The sequence below is a fragment of the Pezoporus occidentalis genome, unplaced genomic scaffold, assembly GCF_034315485.1.
Source record: "Pezoporus occidentalis ecotype Australia unplaced genomic scaffold, CSIRO_AGI_Poc_V1 ctg113, whole genome shotgun sequence".
Taxonomy (NCBI): Eukaryota; Metazoa; Chordata; class Aves; order Psittaciformes; family Psittacidae; genus Pezoporus; species Pezoporus occidentalis.
In genome coordinates, this window is record NW_026912918.1 from 672,051 (window position 1) to 698,132 (window position 26,082).

The following is a 26,082-nucleotide window of genomic DNA, read 5'->3' on the forward strand; positions in this document are numbered from 1 at the left end:
ACTTCACTGCTGATACCCACTACAGGAGAAAGACGATTTTTATTAATTTCTCATTTATTTGTAAACATTATTAAAATATTGTCATTACACTTTTTTTAAGGAAGCTTTTCATACTAATTCTAGTAAAATAATTAAACCTTTGTAATCACCTTTTTCTCTCCTAGTCCTCATTCTTAATTACTTTCACCTGCTGTCTCCTGGAAATCTGTAGGCCGATGGCATTCTCAAGCCATGTGAGTGTTACTTCCCCCTTTTTTTTCCTATGGCTTGTTTTTTCCTAAGTTCTCCTAGTGCTCTGGGTCTTGACCACATGCCAAGTGTGATGCACTATGGCTGGTACAGATGATGGGAATCTTCTCTCCTCAGTTTCCAGATCACATTAGACTCTTCCCCACTCTTTGTTCCTTAGAACCTTTCTCTTGATTTTCCCAGTAGCCGTCTTTGGCAGATCCTGAACAAATTCCACCTGAAGGGCAAAAATGCTCACTTTTAGTGAAATAACATTCTGATTAAACTCCTGGGTGCAAGGAAGGGACACTTTAATTATGGCTGGAGTAAAAAGATGGGAAGCTGCACAACTTGGGGCTGGGATGATGAAACTCCTTACCACACATCTTATCTGACTGCACAGGCAGTATTTGCAGGGACACAGTCCTGAAGAGGTAAGTGCTTCAGCTGTCAGGACAGGGAGTTACTGATGTTTTTTTCTGGTTATAAGGGATGGATTCCAACCCATCTGATGCCAGCAGGAATTTCCCCTTTGCTTTGGGTGAGAGTCTGAACAGAGCTCCAGGGCAGAATTTGTAAGAGCTGAACATCTTGCCCTTGAGTTGCTATGAAAACCTCAGTATTTTATGAAAGGACTCTGATAAAAGCAATTTACACTACCATTTCCTCCCTATGGGTTCTTTCCAGCACATACAGTGAACCCACGGCCACAGCTGCAACAGACCCTGTAATTTATTTTAATTTTATTTAACTATGCTTGGGGTGTTTGTCAGAATGCAGCTGAAAAGAAGACAAAGCAGTACAAAGACTGTTCAATGTCTGATGCCATTAGAAGACCTGTCTTTCTGTGGTGTACTTACCTTCCTCGGATACTTGTAAGGTGCAGTCACCTTCTTGACATACTGCTGAAGCTCATGAGTTAATTTTTCTGGATCGTGTGACACATAAGCAGGAGCTAAAACAATGAAGGCTTTGACTACCTGTACCACAAAAGTTAAGGGACCCCATTACCTTCCAGACATGGGAATAAAGGGATATATTTCTTGCCAGAACTGAGTATCAAAATTCAGAATGCAAAAATTTGAGCTTTTTCTCTAATTTCTCTTTTCATTGGCTGTTTATTACAGAATGCAATATTATGAAGGAAATACTCTGCAGCTATTTTTTCCACTTTATACACTACTAAACTTTCAGAAAGTTGTAGAACAACAAAAAAAATAACCAGCTGAAAATCTCACCCTGGAGCTCAAAGCTTCTATATTGTCAACTTTGAAACATAAAGAAAAATTACATACTCTGCATATAATTGCTACCAGGTGCTTAGTGACAAAAAGAGAAATAATCTGAATCCTAGTTCTTAGACAAAAAGATGCCAAACTAAGTCTTAAGAGGCAAACTTTTCTTTCCCCAAATAAAACCCTGCAAACAAGGAAATAATAATGAAATTCTAAGATTTGTCAAGGTATGGGTTTAAAGTTTTTTTGACTGATTTTAATCTTATAAATTAGCAACATCTTAATTCCAAAGCAGCCTAGTACATACAAGGAACTTGATGCTCAGAATAAAGTGTATTTCTTTCTATATGTTCTTTTTTTCTATTTACCTCCCCTCGAACTGGATCAGGACTGCTGACAACAGCTACCTCTGAGACTGCAGGGTGCTGCATTAATGCACTTTCAACTTCAAATGGGCCAATGCGATACCTGGGAGAAAAAGCAGATATGACAGCTGCAGCAAGGCAGCCACTCAACTGGTGTTTCAGATTGACTTCTAACAGACAAATGAGCACTGCTAATAGCAACTGACTCACCCAGAAGAATTAATTATATCATCAGCTCTTCCAACAAACCAGACATATCCTTCTTCACACATAATCCCTCTGTCCCCAGTGACATAAAAATTTCCACGCACAGAGCCAGCAGTTTTCTCTGGATTATCCTGACAACAATCAAACATGTAAAAAAATGTATCTGATTGTTAGTGAAAGGTAATATATGTAATGAAATGTAATGTATTTATTTTCAGTGATGCTAAAAACGATCACGACAATTTTTAAGTTGTTCTCAACGTAAGTATTATTTTATGTCTTCAATTAAGAAAACCAGCAATTTTGTGGTGGAAACTTGTGAGAGGTGGAAAACATCATTTGTGTAGATATGGTTTCATGTGCTAGGGAAAAAAGGCTGTGTTAAATCAAAATGCTCATCCATCACAGCAAATTACTAAACTGAATAACCTACTGTCTTCAGGGAAATAATTTATCACTGCACGGGGTTGCCACAATGACCTCCTGTCAGTGGAAACTGTTTACCCCCCAGCCTTCAAGATCAAAACACAAATGAGGTGACCTACAGGAAAAACTTCACTACCTAAACTGATCTATCAGGTGCATATTACACAGGAAAAACACCTTGACGACAGAAGACAAAATGAAAAGTTGAAATAATAGTACTGAACCAAAAGGAGCTTTTTATCACATAGTAATTACTCTGTGCCAGTTGTTGTTTGAGGATGCTAAAAATATCCAAATCTTATGGGGTTTCAGAGGAGGTTTAAACACATAGACAGGTTCCCAAAGCATACACAACATGATAGTTCAAATGCAGTGAAGAGTATCTTTGTATCTTCCTGATTCTAGTGTTTTCTTAAGTACATACTACAACTCAGCACCATCGCAGACTGAATACTACCTTAGATGGACCTTTGATCTGAACCAAGATGGCCATTTTTCTGAATTCTGTTAAACCTGTTCTGGTTGCAGTGGGTAGAGCATTCCCATTTGAATAGTGATGTTAGATTACATATGCCACTACCACAAACCCATGGGATCATCACTGTACAAAGGGTTTCTCTGACACCAGATATACGTGCATGGTGGTAACTTTTAAAGATGTAAGAGAGAAATCTATTGATACCTCTGACAGTGATATGAGGTCGTAACATACTTGTGCTCTTTGGAAAGTCTTCCTGAACTTTTGATGTATTACAGTAGCCTTTATGAGCTTCCTTCATTAATCCTTAGCCAAGGATGGGAGTAGAATGGAAAGGAGTGATGCATTGAATGTGAAGTTTGTGCCAACTACGAGGTACAGGTCTGGAACAAGGTAGCACCTGGTTTATATTGCATCTTGAAGTTATGCTCTGCCAGTCTGTTCCAGGATTCTCAGAACAATGTACTGATCAGGCTCAAAGTCCTCAAGCAGCCTAGGGAGACTTTGTGAAGATCCTAGATGAAATTCTGCTTCTTGAATAAGTCAGAACTTTGCCCTGGATCTCTCTTCAGCTTCTTGGAAGGCACAGACCAAGACTTACCAAGTACTCAGAGAACATGCAGAATGGTCGCGTTGGTTTAACACGGACAGCAATGTTGCCTTCTTCTCCTGCAGGCAGAACATCCCCATGGTCATCTATGATCTGCAGAAAGAACACATCATTACAGCTTTGATTAGCTCAATTAAATATCTGCTACAGCACAGTGCAGGGCAGAGAAGGGACACAGACATTGTTCCCTTACTCTTGTACCCACAACTGCAGCTGAGCTCAGTTGAGCTGAGACGTACCAACATACCTGCACATCATAAGGGGGAACAGGTTTTCCCAAAGAGCCAGGTTTAATTTTCATCCCTTTCATATTGGCACAAATTGTCACCTGCAAATAGATTTTATTTTTCATTTGTGCAACATCTTGTAGACTTTATTATTGTTTCCGTTAGGCATGACACCTCTTCATGACTTTGTTGGGACAAGGGCTGAATCAGGACTAACGCACTGTGGTACTCAAGCACATCAGAGAGGGTTGAGAGGCATTCTAGTTCAGCTTTGTGGAATGAGGTTGGCTGTGCTCAGTCTGAGCCACTGGGTTCTTCTGAAAACACTTGATTTTGCAAGACAGCAGATGTGAAATTATTACAGATTCTATTTCACTAATGGGACAATTAATTTGGGACTATACCAAGGGTAAGAGGAGAGAGAGAATGCCTGAAATCTGACTCTTAATAGCTTCGTTAATATTCACTTGCAGAGAAGTCTGGATGTGAACTGATTTAATATTTTTCATTAAAACCTCACACAGGCCAAATTGATACCCAGAGCAAATTATTTATTTTATTTCTTTTTAGTTCTGCCTTTTAAGTAAAGGTGATGGAAGGGATCTACTACACGTTCTTTGAGATAATCTCTGGCACGGATTTTGCAGAGGGCTGAACTCCACAGTCACAGTACTTCCTATAAACATTAAAACATGCTGCTAGTTGATTTTGGAACTATATAAGCATAATTATATATTGCCTATAATTCATTTAAATGATTCTCACCTTTTCCATTGATTTGTCAAGCACAATGTGCCTCTGGTATTGTTACCTTTGAAAAGGCATACTGCAAGAATTAATGCAAACATACGGTTTCTGTCTGGCCATAACCTTCATGGATATCCACCCCTGTCTGGATTTTCCACTTCGCCATCACTTCAGGATTGAGTGGTTCCCCTCCAGTTACACAGTGTTTCAGACTCATGAACTTATACCTTGAGAGAAGTAGCAAATTAAATATTTATTTCTTAAACTGCTGAAAAGAGCAGTGAATGGTCTTAACTGAACAGCCTCCCTCAACTTTCAGAGCTAGTATGCTTAAAACTTCAAAAGCTACTTTGGAAATTACAATAATCATCCCGCTACACAGATCTGGATTGAACTCGTAGATTGCTCATGTTACCACTAAGGACAATGGGGTTTACATCTGTGTCACTGGAAGTGTTACCATGAAAGTTGGTCAGAGAAACTCTGTAAGACTCAATTTGGAGTTTCAGCCGGCAGGCATTCTCTATTGCAGTGCTGGGTGCACATGTGAATAGTGTTGCAAAGGTGAGCGCGCCCATTACTTGTTGGCAACAGTTACATATTTAGCACGCTCATGCAGATTTACAGCTTTTCCAGGAAATAGCTTGCATATTCATGCTATTTCCATGAACTAATTATAATATTTGCATTCTAATTATGTATTCTTATTATCTTGCTGAGTGGGGGTCTCTGGTGGTCACTGATAGTCTTCCTCACTGTGTTCACTGAATGACTTCAGTGCTTGCACATGCTCACAAGGCACTACCAAGCAGCTGGTATGTCCTTGCTTCTGTTCTGTTCCAGTCTCACCCCACATTGGGCACCACTCTGCTATCTTGAAGGCTAGCATCCTTGGGTCTCCTTAGTTGTTATCAGTCCTATGATGATGCTTTTCCCATCAGCCAAACATTCCTTTCTCTCTCTGTGTTAGCAAGTGAGAACAGTTTGCTGTACTATGTTAGTTTAAAGCCACATGAACTATTGTTAGTCTAAACCTATAATTTAAGCCTACAGAAGTAGCTGGCTTTTTATTTTTTTTTCTGGAAGAAGAGGGAGGAAAGGTGTTCTCCTGGAAGAGCTAACAAGAAAGGAGAAGTCTGAGGAAGCTCATCAGATATTTGTGGACAGCTGAGTTACATGCCAACATTCTAGATCAAATAAGACACTGAGAATTTTCTGGAGCAATTTCAATTATATTTCTTTTAATAGAAAAAAATAAAAATAAGCAACATAAGGAACTAAACAGCTACAGCTGTCACAGTATTGTATCCCAGTCTCTCTCTGCTCCCCCTGGAATGGACAGATGCTCAGATGTACCTGCTCAGATCATGTTGGACCAGCATGCTGTAGGCAGTGGGAACAGTACAAAAGGTAGTGATGGGGTATCTTGAGAGAGTCTAGGAAACACAGAAAGTTATTTTGCTGAAAAGAGAATGCAATGTTGGGTCTGATCCTGCAAATGTGAAGGTGATTAACACAAGTTATGTCTGCAAATGTCTGCAAAATGAAAACTATAAAAATGCAACATACATTCGACACAGAGAACACCTATGCATTGGTGACTGAATCCTGACTGTGGAGTGGCTGTACCTGTCAGTCCCACTGCTCTCACAAATACCATTCTTATGCAAACGAACATCAATGAAAGCAGTAGCTCCAGTTAAGATTGTTTTCTGCTTCCCAGGCAACTGCGCCCTAGGCTGAAGACTAAGTGACAACAGTGAACTAGATCAAAGCTTTTCCAATTTTATTCTTGGGAGGTCTGAGTCTCCTCTCCACACAAGAGACCAACATTGGGGCATACAGGCCAGCTAACTGGTTTTGTGAAACGGCAGGGTGGAGGAACAGGCATTTTGGCAACTCACTGAAAATTCAGGATAAGAAGGCCCTGATTCACATCTATGCCATACTCTGATCACTGGCCTATGCTCATCCTGAACCCAAAGCAGCTTAAGTCTGTACTTGAAGTGAACTTTGGCTAAATATGGGACAAGACAGCAGGGATCCTGAGTTCTTTTTATCCTGCATCTTTCACCACACCCCCTCTACCCGGTAGCCATGTCACTTGGCCTAACCAGGATGGAGAACACATGTTCCCTCAGGTTTCTGGACACCAAAAGGGGGGATGATTGCCTGGGATGTGGGAATTATTATCCCTTCTGCTACAGAACAGTGGGTATCCATGCTCTGTATGGGCTTTGCTCCTGTTATGCAAAATGGAAATAAAACTCAGTTATAAATGTTACACTTACTTGTGCAATAACTTCTGTTTTAAACTGTGGCATATTGTGTACAAAGACGCAGGATCCACAGATCCATGGTGCAAAAACACTGCTCCAAGCTGATTTTACCCAGCCAGTATCAGAAGTATTCCACATTATATCTGAAGGAGTCAAGTTCATCCAGTACCTGGTGATAAAACAGAGAGAAAAAAAAATGCTTCATAGAGTGTGAAAGGCTCAGGCATAGCATAATTAAAGAGCAAGAGGCTTGCATTAGAAGATGTTATGTCAGCAAGTAGGGCTTCTTAGAAAGTTTCTAAGAGTAGAAATATCTTAAACACTCTCTTATTTCCCATCACTCCCTCCTGTTTAACATTTCCAGCATTTGTTTTCCTTCTGAACAGTGCAGAACATCCTTGGCTTGAGTTGCACAATCTGGATCTATATGAAAAACCAAACAGATCACTTGGAGTAGGCCTTCCCCACCTTGTGGATTAGTGACATCAGCTAAATCACATTTTATTTCTCTATGAAACTAATCGTATTACTTCTATGGATTATATATCATCAAGTTCCACCTCAGTGTTCCTTGGAAAATGTATCCTTTGATTTTAATGAAATTTCTCACTCCTTCAAAGCATAAACAAAAGATGTTAAATGAAAGCAAATCAGTACCAAAACAGAGATTCAGAATAAACTGTAACTTTTAAAGTATAACGCTATGGCCCAAGGTTGCTTTCATTCTCAAGGAAGGTTTACACAATACTAAAGCACTTTATCTGGTTTTGCTACAAGGACGCTGCCCTTATTGCTACTCCACAGTCAGTCCTCTGCGCGCTGGAACACTGCGTTTGATGCTGTCTACTGAGTCTTCAAGAAGCTTTTTATAATAAGGATTCACTGTGAGAGGGGAAAGGTGAAGAAGAAGCAAGAACTTACACTTATGAAATGCCTACATTTACTGGAGTTTTTACAGTCATATTTTAAATTTAACTGTGATCATGTCACTTAACCAGGACACTGGGAGCAATTGCAAGGTTTACCTGCCACTGGTTGCAAATCCAATGCCGTAACTGCTGTGGGACTGCACCACCATTTTTGGAAAGCCTGTACTTCCACTAGTAAAACCAATTATCATTGGGTCTTGACTCCTTGTCTTCACACATTTATGGTCAGCAGATGCCACCCTTCAGAAGAAACAGTATATGACAGTTACTGCATGTAGTTTTTCACAAAGGAAGCAGTACTTCTCAGGGCTTACGAAATAAACAGGAAAACAACCCCTGACTATACAGTCATACATCTCACTAAATAAATAGTTGCATCAGACACCATAGGTAAGAGTTAGAGAGCACATTTTGCTAGTCACAAGTGTGCTCTGTATGCTGTAACTTTCAAGATGTGAGTACCTACAGCATATTCCAGTGACTTTGTTTACAACTATTTCGCAAGGGCACTCAGGGTGCTTGTTACAGAACAAAACCAACTTCTATCTCAACACATATTGTCTCACAATATGAAGACAATGGGGGCCAAATTCAGTCTATCATGCCAGGTCCTAGACATGTACTATACCATTTATGTTCAAGAGACTGATGAGCAATTCAGATTGTCTGGGCTACCAACATAGCAAAGGGAAGAAATAACTGATCCCAGGTTAGCTGAGCTCTAAGAGCTGGCAATGGGCATCTTCTCATTGAATTCAAGAGGCATTAGACTGGGCTCTAGAAGACAAGTGTGAAACAACTGCAAGATTAGTATTCTGCGTGCTTGTCCTGTGATCCCAGTAGAAGCAAAGAGCTTTTACAAACTGTCAGGCTGCTGAATAAAAAGCAGCAGAAAGATCTGAACATAGCTCCCAAGAAGTGTGTTGGGGGGTTTTGTACCTAATGCAGTGATTACAGCAAGTTGGCAGAGGGGTGCAAAATTGTATTTCATTTGCATTCTGGAAATTAATTAAAAAATTCAGCAATGTCACCTGATACAGCTTCTCACCTCACAGGGGTGACGGTGTAACAGCTAGATACTCACGCAAAGAGTTCTTTGAGGTTCAGCCACCCATCTCTGCTCCCTTTGGCTACAATTAGTTTGCTTTTCAGAAACTGGCAGTCAGGTATGACCGATTCCACTGCAGGTGCCAGTGTGTCATTGGTAATGATGCACTTGGCCTTTGAAGTCTGGAGTCGGTATAAGATGTCTTTGGCTGTTAATTGAGATGTTCCTGAAATGAAGACAATTCCTGGAAAAAAACAACAAGCAATTTAGAAAATTGACCATTTCTCTTTATTACATTCACAGGACATGACCCCAGACACAGAAAAGCTGAGCTATTTCTTATTCTCTGAGAAACGGGACTCAAGTATAATTCATGTTTGTAGGCAGAGCTTGGTAAATTTGTGCCCTAGAAATGACCTGGAATTATCTGGCTCTAAAAGACCTTCAAACCCTGAAGCACTGATGTTAAGTTTTGTGTCATCCATATTAAAGTTATCTATATCATGAGTAAGATGTAGATTTAGAGTGGTTTTGAGCATTTCCTTCATGATTTATAACTCAGGAAGGAAGTGTTATCATCCCCTTTATTAAGTACATGAAGACGACCAGCATATGGATTATATTTACATCTGGAATAAAGCCATTATTCATTTCAATAAGGAATTAATACGTCTTGATATGGGATAAACGGATTGAGTCAGGCAGCTTACATACGCTGCTCAGTCAACAAATCCCTCAAGCTTGGACTCATTTTGTAATGTGAACAAACCTGAGTTTGGATACTGACTACAATGTGACTGAAATCACATTGAGAGTGGTTGAATGTCAATTTAGTGCACTTCTATGCCCTTTAGTGCTTTCTATATCCTCCTTTTCCCAAGGATTTCAACAGACTTGACCTATACTGATTACAGTCTTCATGCACCTTCAGAGATGTCTACCAAATTTTACAACTGGGAAATGGAGACACTGAGATACTGAATGCTACTCCCACATCATATTCCAAAAAAATCTTGGATAAGATAGAACTGGATTCTCTGAGCCTTAACCACATTTACAACCCACCAAAATCACAGAGCTTATAAGTGGGACAAAAATACTTGATCATGTCCCTGTTGATGCTAAATTGTTCTATTATGAATGCTTAGCGCTCTAAAAATGCAATGGGTTAAATTCTGTGAAAGAATTTGCGAAACTGTAATAGCTGAGCAAAAAGATACTGTGATGAATTCTTAACCAGTCTTAAACATGACTGCTACTGCGGAACCCAGGACAGTCATACATCTTACTGCATTCAAACTGTTCATACTGACAATGTATCTGGTTAAACGTGGCCTTAGTTTATAACCATTTGTCCTGGGTTCAGCAGTAGCAGTCATGTTTCTCCTTCTTGGTAGCTGGTGCAGTGCAGTGTTTTGACTTTCAGCTCGGGGACAGAGCTGATAACAAGCGATGTTTTGGTTTGGCCAAGGACTTTGTGAGCCTCATGCTCTGCCAGGGAGGAGGGGAAGCCAGGAGGAAGCAGAGACAGGACACCTGACCCAAACTGACCAAAGAGGTATTCCATACCATAGCACGTCATGCCCAGGATGTAACTGGGAGCTAGCCGGAAGGGCTGGGAGACTGCAGGGTTGGAGGAGGTATCGGTCAGAGCTTGGTCGGGCTGGGGGGGCGAGTTATCGGTCGGCTGGTGGTGAGATGATGTATTCTCTTCCCTTGTTATTTCCTTTATCATTATTATCATTGGTGGTAGCAGTAGTGATTTGTGTTATACCTTAGTTACTAAACTGTTCTTATCTCAACCCGTGGGAGTTGCATTCTTTTTGATTCTCCTCTCCGTCCCTCCGAGAGCAGGGGGAGGGCAAGAAAGGGGGGAAGTGAGGGAACGAGTTACCTGACTGGGTTTAAACCACGACAGTTCTTTTTGGCGCCCAACGTGGGGCACGAAGGGTTGAGATAACGACAGATCTGACCGGATTAATAGTGACTCGTCACAATGCTGATTTATTGGGTCTCAGAGTTGTTTCGCTTGATCTCACAGCTTCAGGATGTTGTAACTTACGTAGAGCCGGTATTTGCTGTGATAGTGTTTATCAAGTATGGGGCCTGGGCTAAGGTTCTTGTCTCACTGTGCTTTATGGCAATGGCTTGTAATACGGGCGGGCTCCAGCAGCAGGGCGGGACGGACGTGGCCGTGCACTTGTACCTGGCCGTCCGGCTGCTCTTCACCGTCCTGGCCCTCACCCTACTCTCCATCTTCGTGAGGCTGCGGGGAGCCGAGGGGGAGCGGCCCCGGGAGCCGGCGGCTGCTGAAGCGGCCCGGGAGAGCGGCCCCGGGGAGCAAGCGGCGGCGGGAGCGGGGCCGGAGGCCACGAGGGGACGGCTGCCGGTGGAGGAGGTCGGGGCGGTCGAGGAGCAGAAGGAGGCGGCTGCAGAGCAGCGGGAGAAGGCGGCGGAGGAGCCGAGCCCCGCGGAAGAGCCGAGCCCCGCGGCCGAGCCGAGCCCCGCGACGGCCGAGAGCGTTTCCCGGAAGCCGCCCGCCGAGCCCCAGGAGGATGCAGGAGACCACGCAGCATTTCCCAGCAAGGCAGAGGAGGAAGAGCTGGACTCAGGAAAAGAGAAGCTGGCGGTGGGAGAGCCGGCAAGCACAGCAGCTACACCAGCCCCAGTGACAAGTACAGCAGCTACACCAGCCCCAGTGACAAGTATAGCAGCATCGTTTGAGAGTTCTGAAGGTTTTGAATGGCCTTTGGGTATCCTTGGGACCTGCCTGCTGATTGTGATGGGGATCAGCATGTTGGCACTCACACAGACTGTGTTCTACCCACCACCATTTTGTCTGATCTCAAAAGTTAAGCAGAGTCAGGTTTGGGTCTTGTCTGGGGTTAGACGAGGATATAGGGGGACCAAGAGGTTTTCCCCAAGGCTGGACAGTCATGAGTGGCAGGGTGTGTGGGACAGTATGGGCAAGTATCTAGTCCACTGGGCCCCTCCAGTGCTTTGGAAGCATCGGAGATGGAAGGCAGCTGTATGGAGTCCCCAGCAACAAGCTGCAGAAACTGCTGAAGGGGACAGTGAATTATTTTGAGCCTGGTGGGCCCATGGCACTTCAGGCCATCAGAGCAGAGATGCAACACAGAGATGGACTCATGATCGAGGGGTGGACTTAGCAATGGACACTATTGCCCAGGTTATTCACGAGTGTGAACACTGCACACAGTCTCTCCTGCTCTGGAAGACTGTTACAAGAGATGGAGCCTGACATCATGGACCAGATGGACTCAGCAGCTTTATAGGGACTGGTCCATGCACTGAGATAAGAGTGATGGTATATTGAAAATGTGGGATCTGAGCATGACGTGAATGGTATGGAATAAGGGGTGGATAATGTCCTGGGTTCAGCAGTAGCAGTCATGTTTCTCCTTCTTGGTAGCTGGTGCAGTGCAGTGTTTTGACTTTCAGCTCGGGGACAGAGCTGATAACAAGCGATGTTTTGGTTTGGCCAAGGACTTTGTGAGCCTCATGCTCTGCCAGGGAGGAGGGGAAGCCAGGAGGAAGCAGAGACAGGACACCTGACCCAAACTGACCAAAGAGGTATTCCATACCATAGCACGTCATGCCCAGGATGTAACTGGGAGCTAGCCGGAAGGGCTGGGAGACTGCAGGGTTGGAGGAGGTATCGGTCAGAGCTTGGTCGGGCTGGGGGGGCGAGTTATCGGTCGGCTGGTGGTGAGATGATGTATTCTCTTCCCTTGTTATTTCCTTTATCATTATTATCATTGGTGGTAGCAGTAGTGATTTGTGTTATACCTTAGTTACTAAACTGTTCTTATCTCAACCCGTGGGAGTTGCATTCTTTTTGATTCTCCTCTCCGTCCCTCCGAGAGCAGGGGGAGGGCAAGAAAGGGGGGGAAGTGAGGGAACGAGTTACCTGACTGGGTTTAAACCACGACACCATTCAACCTTCAATGGCTTCAACTAAGAAGGCGTTTGACTGGACCATGTCTGCTCAGCACCTAGTACAGTGTTGCTTTGGTTCCTGTGTGGATGCTGCCAATTCTCCCTCTATGCAAAAGCTGAACTGTACAGGGCACAGCAGCATATTCCTGCTTACATTTTTTTTCCCAATTTAATTTAGTGTACTTTTCATATCTTCTATTTATTTTTTCTGCATCCAAGTGATCAGTAAACTCACTCACCTGTTCGCATACAGGCTACATACAGTAGCCACCATTCAGGAACACGAGGCAGCACTACTATAACTCTGTCTCCTCTCTGCAAACCACATGCCTCAGAAAGTACATTAGCTGCTTTCCTAGAAAGAAATCCCAGCTCTTCAAAGCTCCACTTTACCTCTTCTCCCTCATCATTTACCCACCAAAAAGCTGGATTTGCTGTTTGTCTTCCAACCTAGAATGCAACAAAAGACAAACCTTAAAATGTTTCATTTCTATCCAAAATAACTCCAGATAACCAATTCACCCTGGCAACTAGTGTCTTAAAATGACACTCATATTTCTGACACAGAAAAATAAAGCAGTGCATTCTACTCTGCAGCTTATACTACCCAGTATCAATCAGGAAAATTGATTTGTATCATCTAAGATTTGTTCCAATGTCTATGAAGTAAAAGAAAAATATTACCTTTTCCAGTCGTGACCACTCATCTAAGACATCACTTGCAAAGTTGAAATATTCCGGCAGTTCCTTTTTACACTGGTTTATAGAGTCATAATAAGAAATAATCTGAGATGTAAACAGCCTGTTGCATCCATGGAATAACCTGCAAGGTGACCCAAGAATCTGCAAACACTGAGGAATCCATGATTTAATAAATGTCCTCATGATCAATGATGTTTTATCAGACAGTGGGTTAAAAAATCAGATGCACACCTGAAGGAATCGGTCATCTGAAATGAAAGAAAACACATTTAAAATCAGCCATGTATTGGATGCTGCCTACCTTGTGGTGCTGGACAAATTAATGCAAGCCAGCTTCAATAAATAGGTTGGTTGTGTCTGTCCTCATTTTTCCCCATTATTTTATGTGATTTGTAAAATAAGTGTTTCTCTGTTTCTGGCAAAGAAATCTTGTGCTGTTTTTGTCATTTTAATCTTTGCTCTCTACTTGGCCAGCTGATGAATGAATCTCATATCTCTGAACTTTCACCTGCCAGTCCTTTTCTGAATATCTATCTCTTGATTCTTGTAGATTTCAGATTTTATTTTGCTTGCATACAGAAAAAAAATGCCACTAGCTATAGAAAGTGTTCTGAGGACATTTTACGACCTTGATTTAAAAAATCTCTGTAATTATGCAGTGTCTTAAATATACACTAGGTGGCGATTCACACTGAACTTAGACAACAATAAAACTAATGAATCTAATTTATTTCCTTGTGAGTTCTATTTTCATTTGAGGCATGGAATAAACACAAAATAAACAGTAGTCAATGAAAGGTGAAATGTCAAAGACTTCCATTTGCTTTGCAATTCAGCTGAAGTGTGCAACTTGGAAAACAATAGATGTTGTAAAACAAATGTGCAAAGAAAATTCCAGCATTTCCAGTTCCTCCTGGTCTTTCCTACATACCATACAGGTACATGTGGAAGAGACAAAATTGATGATACTGCACTTATTTAAAGCCCAGCCTTGTAAGTCAATAAAACTGGATCTTTACTCACAAATGAAGAATCTTCTGACAAACTTGTTTTGAGTGTAACCAATTTCTTGATGCTTTTAAACCCTTCTGTGGCATTACCTTCTCCTTATTTAATAGCACAAAGCTTTCTAACAGGGATACTGCACAGTTACTTTCATTATGTATTGCAAGTGTAGATCTCGTAACAGGTTAAAGTGTTTAATGCCAATAAATAACAGTGTCACCACTCTAAAATCACTGTATTTGTGAGGCAAAACAGAAATGCAAATAGAAGGTGCTCACATGTGAGGCATCTGTCAATGGCTCTCGATCGTACAACAATTTCCAGGGTGTGGGCAATAACTGACCAGAAAGCCCAAGAACTGTACTTACTCTGCATTCAGCGTTTCCTGTGACTTCTGCAAAAGTCAGATTTTCCATATACCTCTCAAAAACTGTAAAGCACACAACGAAGGAGCCAGAACTAGTCAGCACTGATAAAGAAATGTGCAGAAATGTGACCTAATCTGCTGTATGCCCAAACCAAAACACTGTATTCCATCAGTTTCAATTTTCTGTTCAGCTCTGTTTAATCCCACTCCTTTCCTCACTGCAAATATGACGGAAACTGCAATTTCCTTCCAGGACATATTGGTTAGAAGTCCTATCAAAAATAGTGCCCATTTCCTAGTAGGAGATTTCCAAAAGGCCTTTGTGTTGACTGTTACTTGTTTTAGTGGCAGAAAGAGGAAAACGAGCTTTCTAAGCAAATGGTTTTGTCATCCTACTGATGTTCTGGGAGCCTCAGGCTGTTTTCTGAGCTTACAACACAGCCTGTTCAGCTAAGACAGGCCTTGTCAGGCTTTCCCTGTACTTCCAGAAGATGCTTTTTAACAGTCCTAGAATGTTACTTGGAAGGCATCTTTGGAAAGGAGCCTATTAGGAAGAGAAAAAGACCACAAAGTCAAACAGGAGACTTATCTTTCTGCCCTTTTGTTTAGTACCTGATTACTGCATCTATATTTACGTGTGACCTTATCTTGCAAGCAGCCTGAATATACAGCTCCCTCTGATTTCATTATGCACCCTCTGCAAGTGCTCATAGGACACATCTCAAGGTACATTACAGCCTTTGAGATTGAGAGGAAAGAGTTCACTTGAGGCCCAACCCCACTCATACCAGACATGAAAACAACTTAAATTGAAGCTATATGCCATGCAACATCCTTCACCCCCAATAAATGTGGCTACCACATCAAACACCATTAGGAACACTCCATCCTTTAGCCTAAGGGCATGAAGGAACAAAGCAACACTTAACTGCTCCAGAAGAGAAAGCAAGAGTCATTATTGGAGGCAATTTCTTCAACTATCAGTTTGGTTCTACTAATCCAGATCCACCTGTCCTTGTCTGTGCCAACAAAACCACCACCAGAATACCTGGACCCTTCTTGAGAGGCTACTGCTTTGGGTGTACAGTTCACAAATTTCAGCACAGTTTAAGGGTTAAAGAAAGGGTTTCTGCTACAATTACAGACTGGCACTGGAAATAACTATTTCTTAGTAAATGGTGCCTCAATATTTTTTGTAAGATACTTCTTAAAATGTTCTCAAAAAACAGTCAGGGAGGCCTCATAGTTCACAGACCAGCTGATGACTATCCTAAGAATGAAGTATCTATCTAAGAATGAGAAGAACATTTAGCGCCTTCAGCTTACTCTACAGGTATTAGCTGCATAAAATCATGCTATTGCTGAAAACCAGTGGCAAAATCTCTGGTTTAACCCACAAAGTAATACCTTACTTGAGCTACAACTTGCCACTTTCCATCCTTAGCAGAGCTCAGAGCCTCACAGACAAGGCACTGAAGAAACGTAGACATTAAAATTACACATGCAAAGCAATGTGAGTTTTTCCCTGACTACAGCATGCTCTGAAAAAGATCCATAATCAGATAGCTCTATAAGTGCAACAGACATCCAAATATTCAGCAGAGGAGCAGCCCTCAAATACTGCCCCAGGTACCCCATTTACTGTTTTGTCTGCAGCTCTGCACTAGGTAATGGTGGCACAAGCAGGCTGTCTAATTAGAGAAGTGCACTACTAATCGAATGGTGCTTCTGCAGGCAAGGAACAGTAAATCCACCTTCCCCACACATACTTCTTTTCCAAACACTGCTGAAGTCATTAACTATATTAATCTTCCAGTGGAAAGGTGCAGTTGGCTCCACTGGTGATAGACTCCATTATCAACCTTATCAGCCTCTTAGTTTGGCTGATAGAACAGCAGCCATTTAAGCAGCAAACCCTACTGCTTAGTGCTCCTTTGCTTTATTTTTCAGTAACTGGACTGATGAAGACACATCAGTTTTTCCTTCTGCCATTATTGCTTCTCACAGGCTTCCCAGCAGCAGACAGCATAAGCCCAAATGAAACAAAGCCAAAGAAAGCCAAACTCCTCAAAATAAAAAGGGAGAACAATGCCCTCTTGCTGAAAAAGAGCAACTTTGACTGAGCAATGAAGGAAACTAAGTACCTGCTGGTGGGGTTCGCCGAGTATCAGCTTCTGCTGTCTCTGACACTGATGGCTGTGCAGAGCATGACTGATGCTGTGGCGCTTTGGTATGCTTGCTTTACCATTGCTTTGTCCCCCAGCAGTCCTTGTTTCTTTTTTTTTTGTCTCCATGTCTCTATTTCTGACCATAACTACAGTAATTTATTCCCTTCTGGGGTGGGTAAATACCAGTCTGCTATGTAAGATGGATACTGTGAGTAAGATGGGTCCACGCATACAGTACTGAGTTGGCACTCTCTTGCTTCCACTGCGTGATTTTGCAAGTATGTGTTTCCCAGCAGTGATGGGTATTAAAAAAAAACACCAATAAAAGAAGGCTTTTCTCCCTCTTACATTTTCATTAGTGCTTTGTGTAAGGTTTTTGCTAGTTGGCATGTCTCCTCTGTGAGAGTCTGGGCTTCAGGGAGTGTCTTTTCCAATATTCTGGTGTCTCTAATTGCGTTATGTTGGACTCTTTAGCTGAAATTAGCACTTGATAAGGTGGAGGCCAGTTTTTTGGTTTTTCTATTAAGTTCATGTTCATTCCTCATGGGGAGGAAAGTAGTAGGTGCTTTCAAGTAACTAACTTTGTTAGAAGATCTGAACCTCACAGAAAGCATATCACAAAAGCAAAAGCCAAAAGGTACATTCTCATGATGTTAGCCATGTAAAAGCTCAGACACTGCATAATTCTGTCTTCACAAACATGGAGCTGTATTTCCCAGCAGTCTGCTGGTAGGAGAAACTCCTCATCTGCATAAGAGAGCAAAAGCTTTGTCTCCATTGCTTCACCTTGACATTGCTTCACTGTGCCACACTCACTGAGCTCAGTGCACGCATCCACACAGCCTTAAATTATACCAACACCTTGCAAAGCAGCACACCTTTGGAGACAGGCATCAGAGCAGGTACAAGCTAAAAACCCCAATCTATTTCATATTTGGAAGGGATATTTGAAATTAAGGCAGCAATATCCCAACTTTGCAGAAGTGTACATAAATTGCTCTTTTGCCTCACTATCAAACCTGGATGATGATGATAATAAATAGTAGTAACAGTGTAGGTCAATCTGAACTGAAAATACCTGTATTTTTACAACAACAAAACCTAAATATAACAGAATAACTAAACAAAAAATACGCTTGGAAAATACCAAACATTTCATTAATCCTGAAATAACGTTATAAAACTTTAAATATTTTGAAAACTTTCAGAACAATCACATTAGAAATATCTATAAAACTTAATGGTTAAGACTTCTGAACACTTTTGAAAGTGTTGAAAGTTAGCAAGATTTTATTTTTTAGTTGTGGAGGTCTAAAGCTATTTGCCAAATCCAGTCTGCACCTGTGAACTGTTCTGATCCCTCGGAAGATGCATTATTTTGGTGAAAAAATAATTTAGCAGAAAACCCTCAGTCAAGCTCCATTCTCAGCTTTGTAAGAGCTGATTCAAAGCACAGAACCTAAACATCCAGATGAGAGAAGAGTTTGCAGCCAAAGCTCCTTAGTACTGGCAGAGCTGATCAACAATGAGATATTGCAACATGCTCCATGATTTCAACCTAACACTGAATGGAAAGATATGAAAATTTTCATGAAGAGATGAAGAAAGTATTGTTCAAAATACATTAACCCAGGGACTTGGGCACTCAAAGGATGCAGGAGATCTAAATCAGGATTTCTTCCCCCTACTTCAGAGCAGAATCTTGGACTTCTCTCATATCCCACTATCCTCACAACTGGCTTTCGTCAGAAGGGAAGGAGAAACACTCTTCCATTCCATGCATCTTCTAAAGAAGTCAGTGATGAAACACTGCTCCCCAACCACACTTTGCTCTAGTGATTCTCACTGCCTTCTGGTTTGGATTCAAGGTCAAGAGCTTACAGAAAACTCATGGATTGCCTTTCCCCCATAAACCATAAAGGCATCTACAGATTCTGTGGAGAATTACAGAATCACTCATGAAAGTGATGAGCTCCACAGCTCACACACATTATCTGGAAATCACTGACCTCAATCTCAATGGCTGTCTTTGGAGACATGCCACTAAACAGTCTCTGGGGCAGTGAAAAACTATCCTGCAGCAAGGCATTGCCCCAGGATGTAGGAAACCTGTCTCCACAATGCTGAGCCAGATGGTTCATTTTCTGTAATCATTTGCACTGCCACAACAGAAAGAGACTAAAGACAGGACACACACACACACCTGCACAGAGAAACCATAAAGCCCTAATATTTTGTGTCCTACTCCTTAGAACAGGCTATATAAATAGTCTCTGTGAATATGGAACTATTAAGGGAATTTAGATAATGAGAGACACAGCAATATTCCCCTGAGACACAGGAAGTCTGTGGGCCTGTCAGGAGTTAGCTTCAGAAATTCAGAATGAAGGGAGTACCCGAGACTGTTCTCTTCTTGACCCATTCTCAAACACAAAGACACAGTCAGAGAATGGGAAGGAATCCCACATTTCCCAGAAAGTGGGATTGATACAGCACTGTAACAACATGGGAAAATGATTCAGCACTCTAGGATCTGCCCTAGGCCTATCTTTTATGTGAAAATCCCAATGCTTTCCCTGTTGTGTTCCATTATGTACTTACCAATCCCACAATATTTATCTGGAGAGGCTCGCTTTGATGTCTTCTGCCCACAAGTCCTAATGTCCTTCAGTTTCACCCTCACAATGTCCCAGATCTGCCTTCTTTCAGGCAAGGTTTACTACAAAAATGTATGCTGACTTTCTGCCAAGCAGCATGAGGCTACCCTCAGAGTCTGAGCAAAGTACACTGGGCAGGTACCCAGCATGGAAACAAAGTAGTGACCCAGAAATCTGCACTCTTCTGTCAACTTCTGTTGAACAACTGCATTCAACAAAAGAGTAGCTGAAGGAGCAGCATAAAGAGGGTGAGGAAAAAGAGGTTCTAGCTTCACTTTTTTTGGGAAGGCACAGGGAACAATGTCTGAAACCAACGCAAGCAGCACACAGCAATGTGCCTACCCTCTATACAGATACAAGTCCTCCTGCCTGCCCAGCTGAGTTATTATGTCCTGCATGTTCCAGGAGGACCTAATCTAAATGCTCAATTGGAAACTGTCCTTTGCTGCAGTTTGTGGCATCTCCCTATCCATGTTAAACTGATCTGAATATCACACAAATGCCTATCAGCACAGGGAATATAGAGCACTTGCCACCAGCAGAAGGTAGATATTACACCAGTGTTTCCTGCATGGGAGAGTTTTATGCCTTACACTGTACATTAGATAAATATAAGTTCCTATGTTAGCTTTCATTGCAGAATACTGATGCTTTCAAAAAAACCAACAAACCCCCAAATCGCAAGCACTTCACAAATGTCTTCATCACAGGGAAAATACGCTTTGTACACTTAAACCCACAAACACTAAAAGCACTACTGCACACCCTTGCAAACTGTAGCCTGTTGAAGTTATGCATTACTCTGATTTTCCCAGGGGCAACAACTATCAGAACACAGTGAGGCACATCTTCTGTTTTGTTTCTCTTCAAAAGCCTTTTGTAAACCCTTCCAATTTTCTGTTGTCAGAATGGTTTTCACAGGACTCTGCAATTGTCTCATATTTCTCCATGGAAGAACAGTCCTCAGATCTCCCAAACAGTACGGTGAATACCATTCATGCTTAAGGTTTTCCCAGGCCAGAGAGGCAGAAACAGCCCACAATATGCACCAGCCCAGGGATAAGATACAGTGCATCGGCCCACATCAGCAACAGCCCACACTGTGACTGAGAGGAGACATGTTAAATGTAACCAAATTCACTGTTCCTGCATAGAAACAGGTATTACGCTGTTATTCATTTTCACTGGCAGTGTAATGGATTTAAACACTACAGATATCATAGGCAGAGATAAAGATGACCATTTATCACAAAGGCTAATGATGCCTAGGGCGGCTCTGGTATGTCCACTCATGGCAATATTTAAAGCCAGATTAGTCAAATAGCTGTCAAGATTGGTTTAGGTATCATTTCTTGCTTTAGGCCAGACAAACAACCTCTCCAAACTTCTTACAGCTCTAGTTCTACAAGCCTTTAACCTGGTTAATAGCATATTTTGGGAAACAAAATGGGTGCAGAGCACATGCTAAAGCCACTTTCTCCCGCCTGAACAGAATAATTCAGGAAAAGGCCTAGACCTCAGCAAATGTTTGACGCCCCAGATCTCTTGAGAATGCCTGCTCCTGTCCTTTCCAGTGAAGTTTTCAGTTCCTAGATAAACATAGAGATAACCTAGGGACAAACACAAGCAGTGCAGTGCACTCTCATTTATGAAAAAGTAATGTTTACCTTTTCTAGCAAAACATTTATATACGCAGTGAGGCACTGGGTCAGCCACAGGATTCCTGCAGCCCGTGACTAACAATTTGTGCTAAGATAATGGCATTTAATCAGTAATATATGGGTTACTCTTAAAAACTAACATCTCCTGCTCAAGGCACAAAAGCTGAAGGTGTTACTGAAAAAAAACCACAAACCACCAATAAATTGCTCCTTATATATAGATACAGGGGATTTCTAGAAAACAGGGTGAAGGACATGACTGGTCTTAAATCAGTTGTATAGATCAGATGATCAGCTCACTTACAAAGCCAACATCCAAAGCATACTCACTCCTGTGCTAAGAGATGATTTCAGCATACAATGTCTCCTTATGAAAACAGTTCAAAACCACCCAGAACTGCTATTTCTTATAACTAAGCTTACTATAAGAACCTATTGCTGCGTGAAAAACAGTGGAACGTGGGTGACTCACGCCTGCATGTTTTCTCAGAAATCTTTGTCAGTCTTGTAGAAATAAATCTTCTTAAAAGAGTCATCTAAATTGTTCGCAAAATATGCATGCAAAAAGAGCAGGACAGTGGAAATGTTTGTCCAGACAGGTACAAGAGTCACTAGACAATGTTCTACTTACCTACAGCACAGACTTACTGATTAACATGGGTCCCTTCTGTAGGTATGTCTTACACATGCTTATTTTATTGAATGCCTTGAATACGGATCCAAACTGTAGAATAATGCTTGCTGTTTGCATAGCAGATGATCTCAAGTGAACTACAAATGTAAGTTTAAAAGTACAGAGGTCAGCGCAGGAGAGAATGGGAGAATTCAAGGCCACACAAGAAAGTTCGCAACTGCAACAAGATTAACATCCCTCCAACTCTGGTGTGTTAAACATAAATCCATTCTTCATCTCAAGAGTCTGCTACAGAGAAAATTATAGATCTATAGTAAAACTGTAAAAGCAGCCTACACACAAGATGAAAAGTGGGACTGCTAAAATTACTTTCAGACCATAGCAGAAACTAAGAGCTAGGAAATAAGCATTAAGCATGACAACAGGCATATTCACAATAACTGCAGCAATCACTAGACCATCAAAATAGAATGCAGGAAAAAAATTGAGGCCACCAGCAATTAGCTAAAGGAGGAACTTACCATGCTTTCATGTATGTGTACTTCAAAAACGTTTTAAACACATAAACACATTTATGTTATCAGCAAAAATTTTCTCCATCCACATTTCAATATATTTTAGTTCAGTAAAGTTCACTGAAAAAGAAGAATCAACTTACTCAGGTTATTGATGTGCTCAAGAGAAAGAGTCTCTCCAAGTACAGGATTCTTGGTGCTCTTCCCACTTTTGCCATATCCATTTGGTGTGGCTTCAGGCAAAAGATACTCTGCCTCTCTAAAATAGAGATGATAACATGTGATGATACCAACCTTGTTCTTGATCCTTATGCGGTCACACTGTAAATTCTTCAGAGAGGTAGGACTGGTTTCTCACAAAATGTTTTACAGTGCCTAGAACAAGACTGCTAACAGCTTCAGCTGTAAAAATCAGCAGTTTTGACAATCTGATTCAAAATCTGTATTCCCTTTCAGTTTGTCAGGCTTCACTTTCAATGCACATAGGATTTCATGTTAACCTGGTTCACTGGTTGTCCATGGAAAACAAAACCAACAAAATATCCTTTACTATAGTTCATGAAATGGAAAATGCGTCAATCTTCCCACACCCAACACGCTTCCTTTGTGGAATGAGGGTGCATGTAAGATTTGTTCAGCATGACCTTTAGAGGGAAGCATTTTTAGAACACTTCCTAAAATAAGGGAAACTTTAGTCGTCACGGAAGGTGCTGAAAACGTGACATTCTTCAGTGCAGGGCCTTCTCCTCACAAAGACAACATGCCAATACTGTCAGAGCAAAGCGGCTGCAGAAATGGTGCTACAGTCTCCCCTCCTACAAATGATTTAAAAAGGTGATTGGTTTCAGCTTAATTGTTATCAAAAAGGAAGGAAAGAGTTTAAATTCAAGAAGACACCTCACAGGTGCTTTTAACTCTCCTAGTTCTGTGGTTCCTTTTAATTCTTCCCATATTTGAGCCAAAGAGCCTGAGCTGTTCTCAGACAATTTATTTTCAGGACCTTCTGTATCCATGACCAAATGGTGGAAATCTGTTAAAATGCTCCATTAGAGGTTTGCATGTGTTTTGAAAAGGATACCTCACAAAACAGCAGTGACCAGGGTGGGAGGGAATTCAGTGATACTTTCAAAAGGCAGGTCAAAAGCACTATCTAGGAAAAAAGATTTAACATCTCGGCAAACCCATGTCCCAGCACCCATGCACATCTCCCTCATGACCTCACCACCATCTCTGTTACCTCTCATCTGTGTCAGCCCTTGTATTCTGCTGGTGCTCAGGTCTCCTTAAGTTGAGCTCTGATGCTGTTAGCCTCAGCAGCTGCTTCCTCACCCCAGCGCCTGAAGCGATCAGTGTCAATAAAAATCTAAACCAGAGAAAGTGAAACAAAACTCAAGAAAAGGCTTCAAATAAAAGGAGTGATGATTTCCTGCGACATTCAAGTGACTTGAAAAGTAAAGCACCTGGGAGGCAAACAGAGAATGAATGGAATGAAAAGGAATTGATGGAAAGCTGAAGAGGAGCCTAATCATTCAGGAAAGGTGTGTGATGGATGTTTCCACATGCTTTTTAGGTAGTCAAGGAAAGAGTTTTTATCTGTCTGATGAATAAGGCTGTTCACTCACTGAACTTCAGTCTTAGAGTTGCCAGGTTTATGATATTCTGATTTCTACTGGTCTCTGACTGCAGTGAGGACTTTTTATGGGATGGAGTCATGCTTGTTCAGGTCATTCAGTGGCAACAGATCATTCTCAAAGTGTCCGTTTGTAACTGGAATATTTCAGAGAAAAATGGATCCTAAAACCACAATTTGCTTTGGACTGATGCCTTAAGGATCATTTACTTTTTTAGAGAAGCACCTTCGGTTCATCAGTATGGTATCTGAGTGCCTCCTGAACAGACACTAAGTTTTGTTCTACCAACAGGAACCCCCTTTGGCACATAAGCAGCTGGAGCAGCTGTTCCAGTGCTGGGGTTTCTGTGAGCCTAAGTCAAGATGGGTTTATATGTGACAGAATTTATAGGGCCTATCACGTTAATGTTTTGAGAAAATAACATTATTTAATGTTACTCTTCCCACTCCTTGCTGTGGCAGTTAGGTGGAAAAAGATGATTGATGCCTGGGATTCAGAGCAAAGATAATGATAAATAATGCAAGAAATGTAACTCAGCACTGAGTTAGGTTAGTGGTTTTATCTTTCATTTATCAGAACTCCTACAGAAATGTTTCTTTTTGGTTATATGGTAATATATGGTTATATGGTAACCTTTTTGGTTATAATTATGCTGGGCAATATCTTCACCAGGTAGGTTGTACAGAAGTGCAATTGTAATTCTGTAAAAGAACAAAAGAGAGTTACTCTGTTAGATTTATGCTTTGACACACAGATGCCAAAGCAAAGTGTGTGTGCTTGTCTAAGTATGTATCTGAATGTGTGTATACATACACACAGGAACACACATAAATGCATGAAACTAACATTAATTGGATGTTTTTCATCTTTTCCTATTTGAAAAGTGTATTGATGATACATACTCTTCTGTGCAGAATCTAAAGAAAAAGGTTTTGCTCTTTATAACAAAACAAATTCAACAAGATAGGCTATCTCAATTTTAATCAAAAGAAAGTCAAATTTATTTTCTTGCCAACCCAAGTTGCAAAACTGTAAAGCTCCAGACCTCCACCTCTTACTTGACTTTGAACACAGAGCAGCTGATGTGTGACCAGTTTCTCTCTCTTATCCTTTTTCACATTAATGTAACTTACAGCTCCAGGGCTAAGACTAGGATGACTCTTCTCCTTTCTCTAAACACACAACTGCATTCTACCATCTGAGCTACAGAAGGGCTGGCACACAGCACAACAGGCAGAAATAGTTCTCCAGTGTCGTGGTTTAAACCCAGTCAGGTAATTCGTTCGCTCACTTCCCCCCCTTTCTTGCCCTCCCCCTGCTCTCGGAGGGACGGAGAGGAGAATCGAAAAGAATGCAACTCCCACGGGTTGAGATAAGAACAGTTTAGTAACTAAGGTATAACACAAATCACTACTGCTACCACCAATGATAATAATGATAAAGGAAATAACAAGGGAAGAGAATACATCATCTCACCACCAGCCGACCGATAACTCGCCCCCCCAGCCCGACCAAGCTCTGACCAATACCTCCTCCAACCCTGCCGTCCCCCAGCCCTTCCGGCTCCCTCCCAGTTACCTCCTGGGCATGACGTGCTGTGGTATGGAATACCTCTTTGGTCAGTTTGGGTCAGGTGTCCTGTCTCTGCTTCCTCCTGGCCTCCCCTCCTCCCTGGCAGAGCATGAGGCTCACAAAGTCCTTGGCCAAACCTAAACATCACTATCAGCTCTGTTCCCAAGCTGAAAGTCAAAACACTGCACTGCACCAGCTACCAAGAAGGGGAAAAATGAGTGCTACTGCTGAACCCAGGACATTATCCACCCCTTATTCCATACCATTCACGTCATGCTCAGATCCCACATTTTCAATATACCATCACTCTTATCTAAGTGCATGGACCAGTAGCTATAAAGCTGCTGAATCCATCTGGTCCATGATGTCAGGCTCCATCTCTTGTAACAGTCTTCCAGAGCAGGAGAGACTGTGTGCAGTGTTCACACTCG

The 26,082-nt window shown here is 41.7% G+C and overlaps 1 protein-coding gene across 2 annotated transcripts; it reads right to left on the reverse strand.

Moving 5' to 3' along the window:
- Positions 1-35: 35 nt before the first annotated feature.
- On the reverse strand, positions 36-19,758 carry LOC134172017 (acyl-coenzyme A synthetase ACSM4, mitochondrial-like). 2 transcript variants are annotated; one of them, XM_062634734.1, is made up of 14 exons: positions 19,583-19,747; positions 13,424-13,689; positions 12,979-13,189; positions 8,816-9,023; positions 7,828-7,971; positions 6,815-6,971; positions 5,880-5,959; positions 4,627-4,750; positions 3,797-3,877; positions 3,541-3,642; positions 2,039-2,166; positions 1,832-1,931; positions 1,089-1,208; positions 36-466 (listed from the first exon to the last, which is right to left on the reverse strand). In XM_062634734.1, the coding sequence occupies exons 2-14, from the start codon at positions 13,622-13,624 to the stop codon at positions 380-382; spliced, it is 1,743 nt and encodes a 580-aa protein (XP_062490718.1). In that variant the 5' UTR covers positions 13,625-13,689; positions 19,583-19,747; the 3' UTR covers positions 36-379. The 2 variants fall into 2 exon arrangements, with proteins under 2 accessions (XP_062490718.1, XP_062490725.1); XM_062634741.1 differs by lacking the exons at positions 36-466; positions 1,089-1,208; positions 1,832-1,931; ... (2 more) ...; positions 3,797-3,877; positions 5,880-5,959 and having other exon boundaries at positions 19,583-19,758.
- Positions 19,759-26,082: the final 6,324 nt, after the last annotated feature.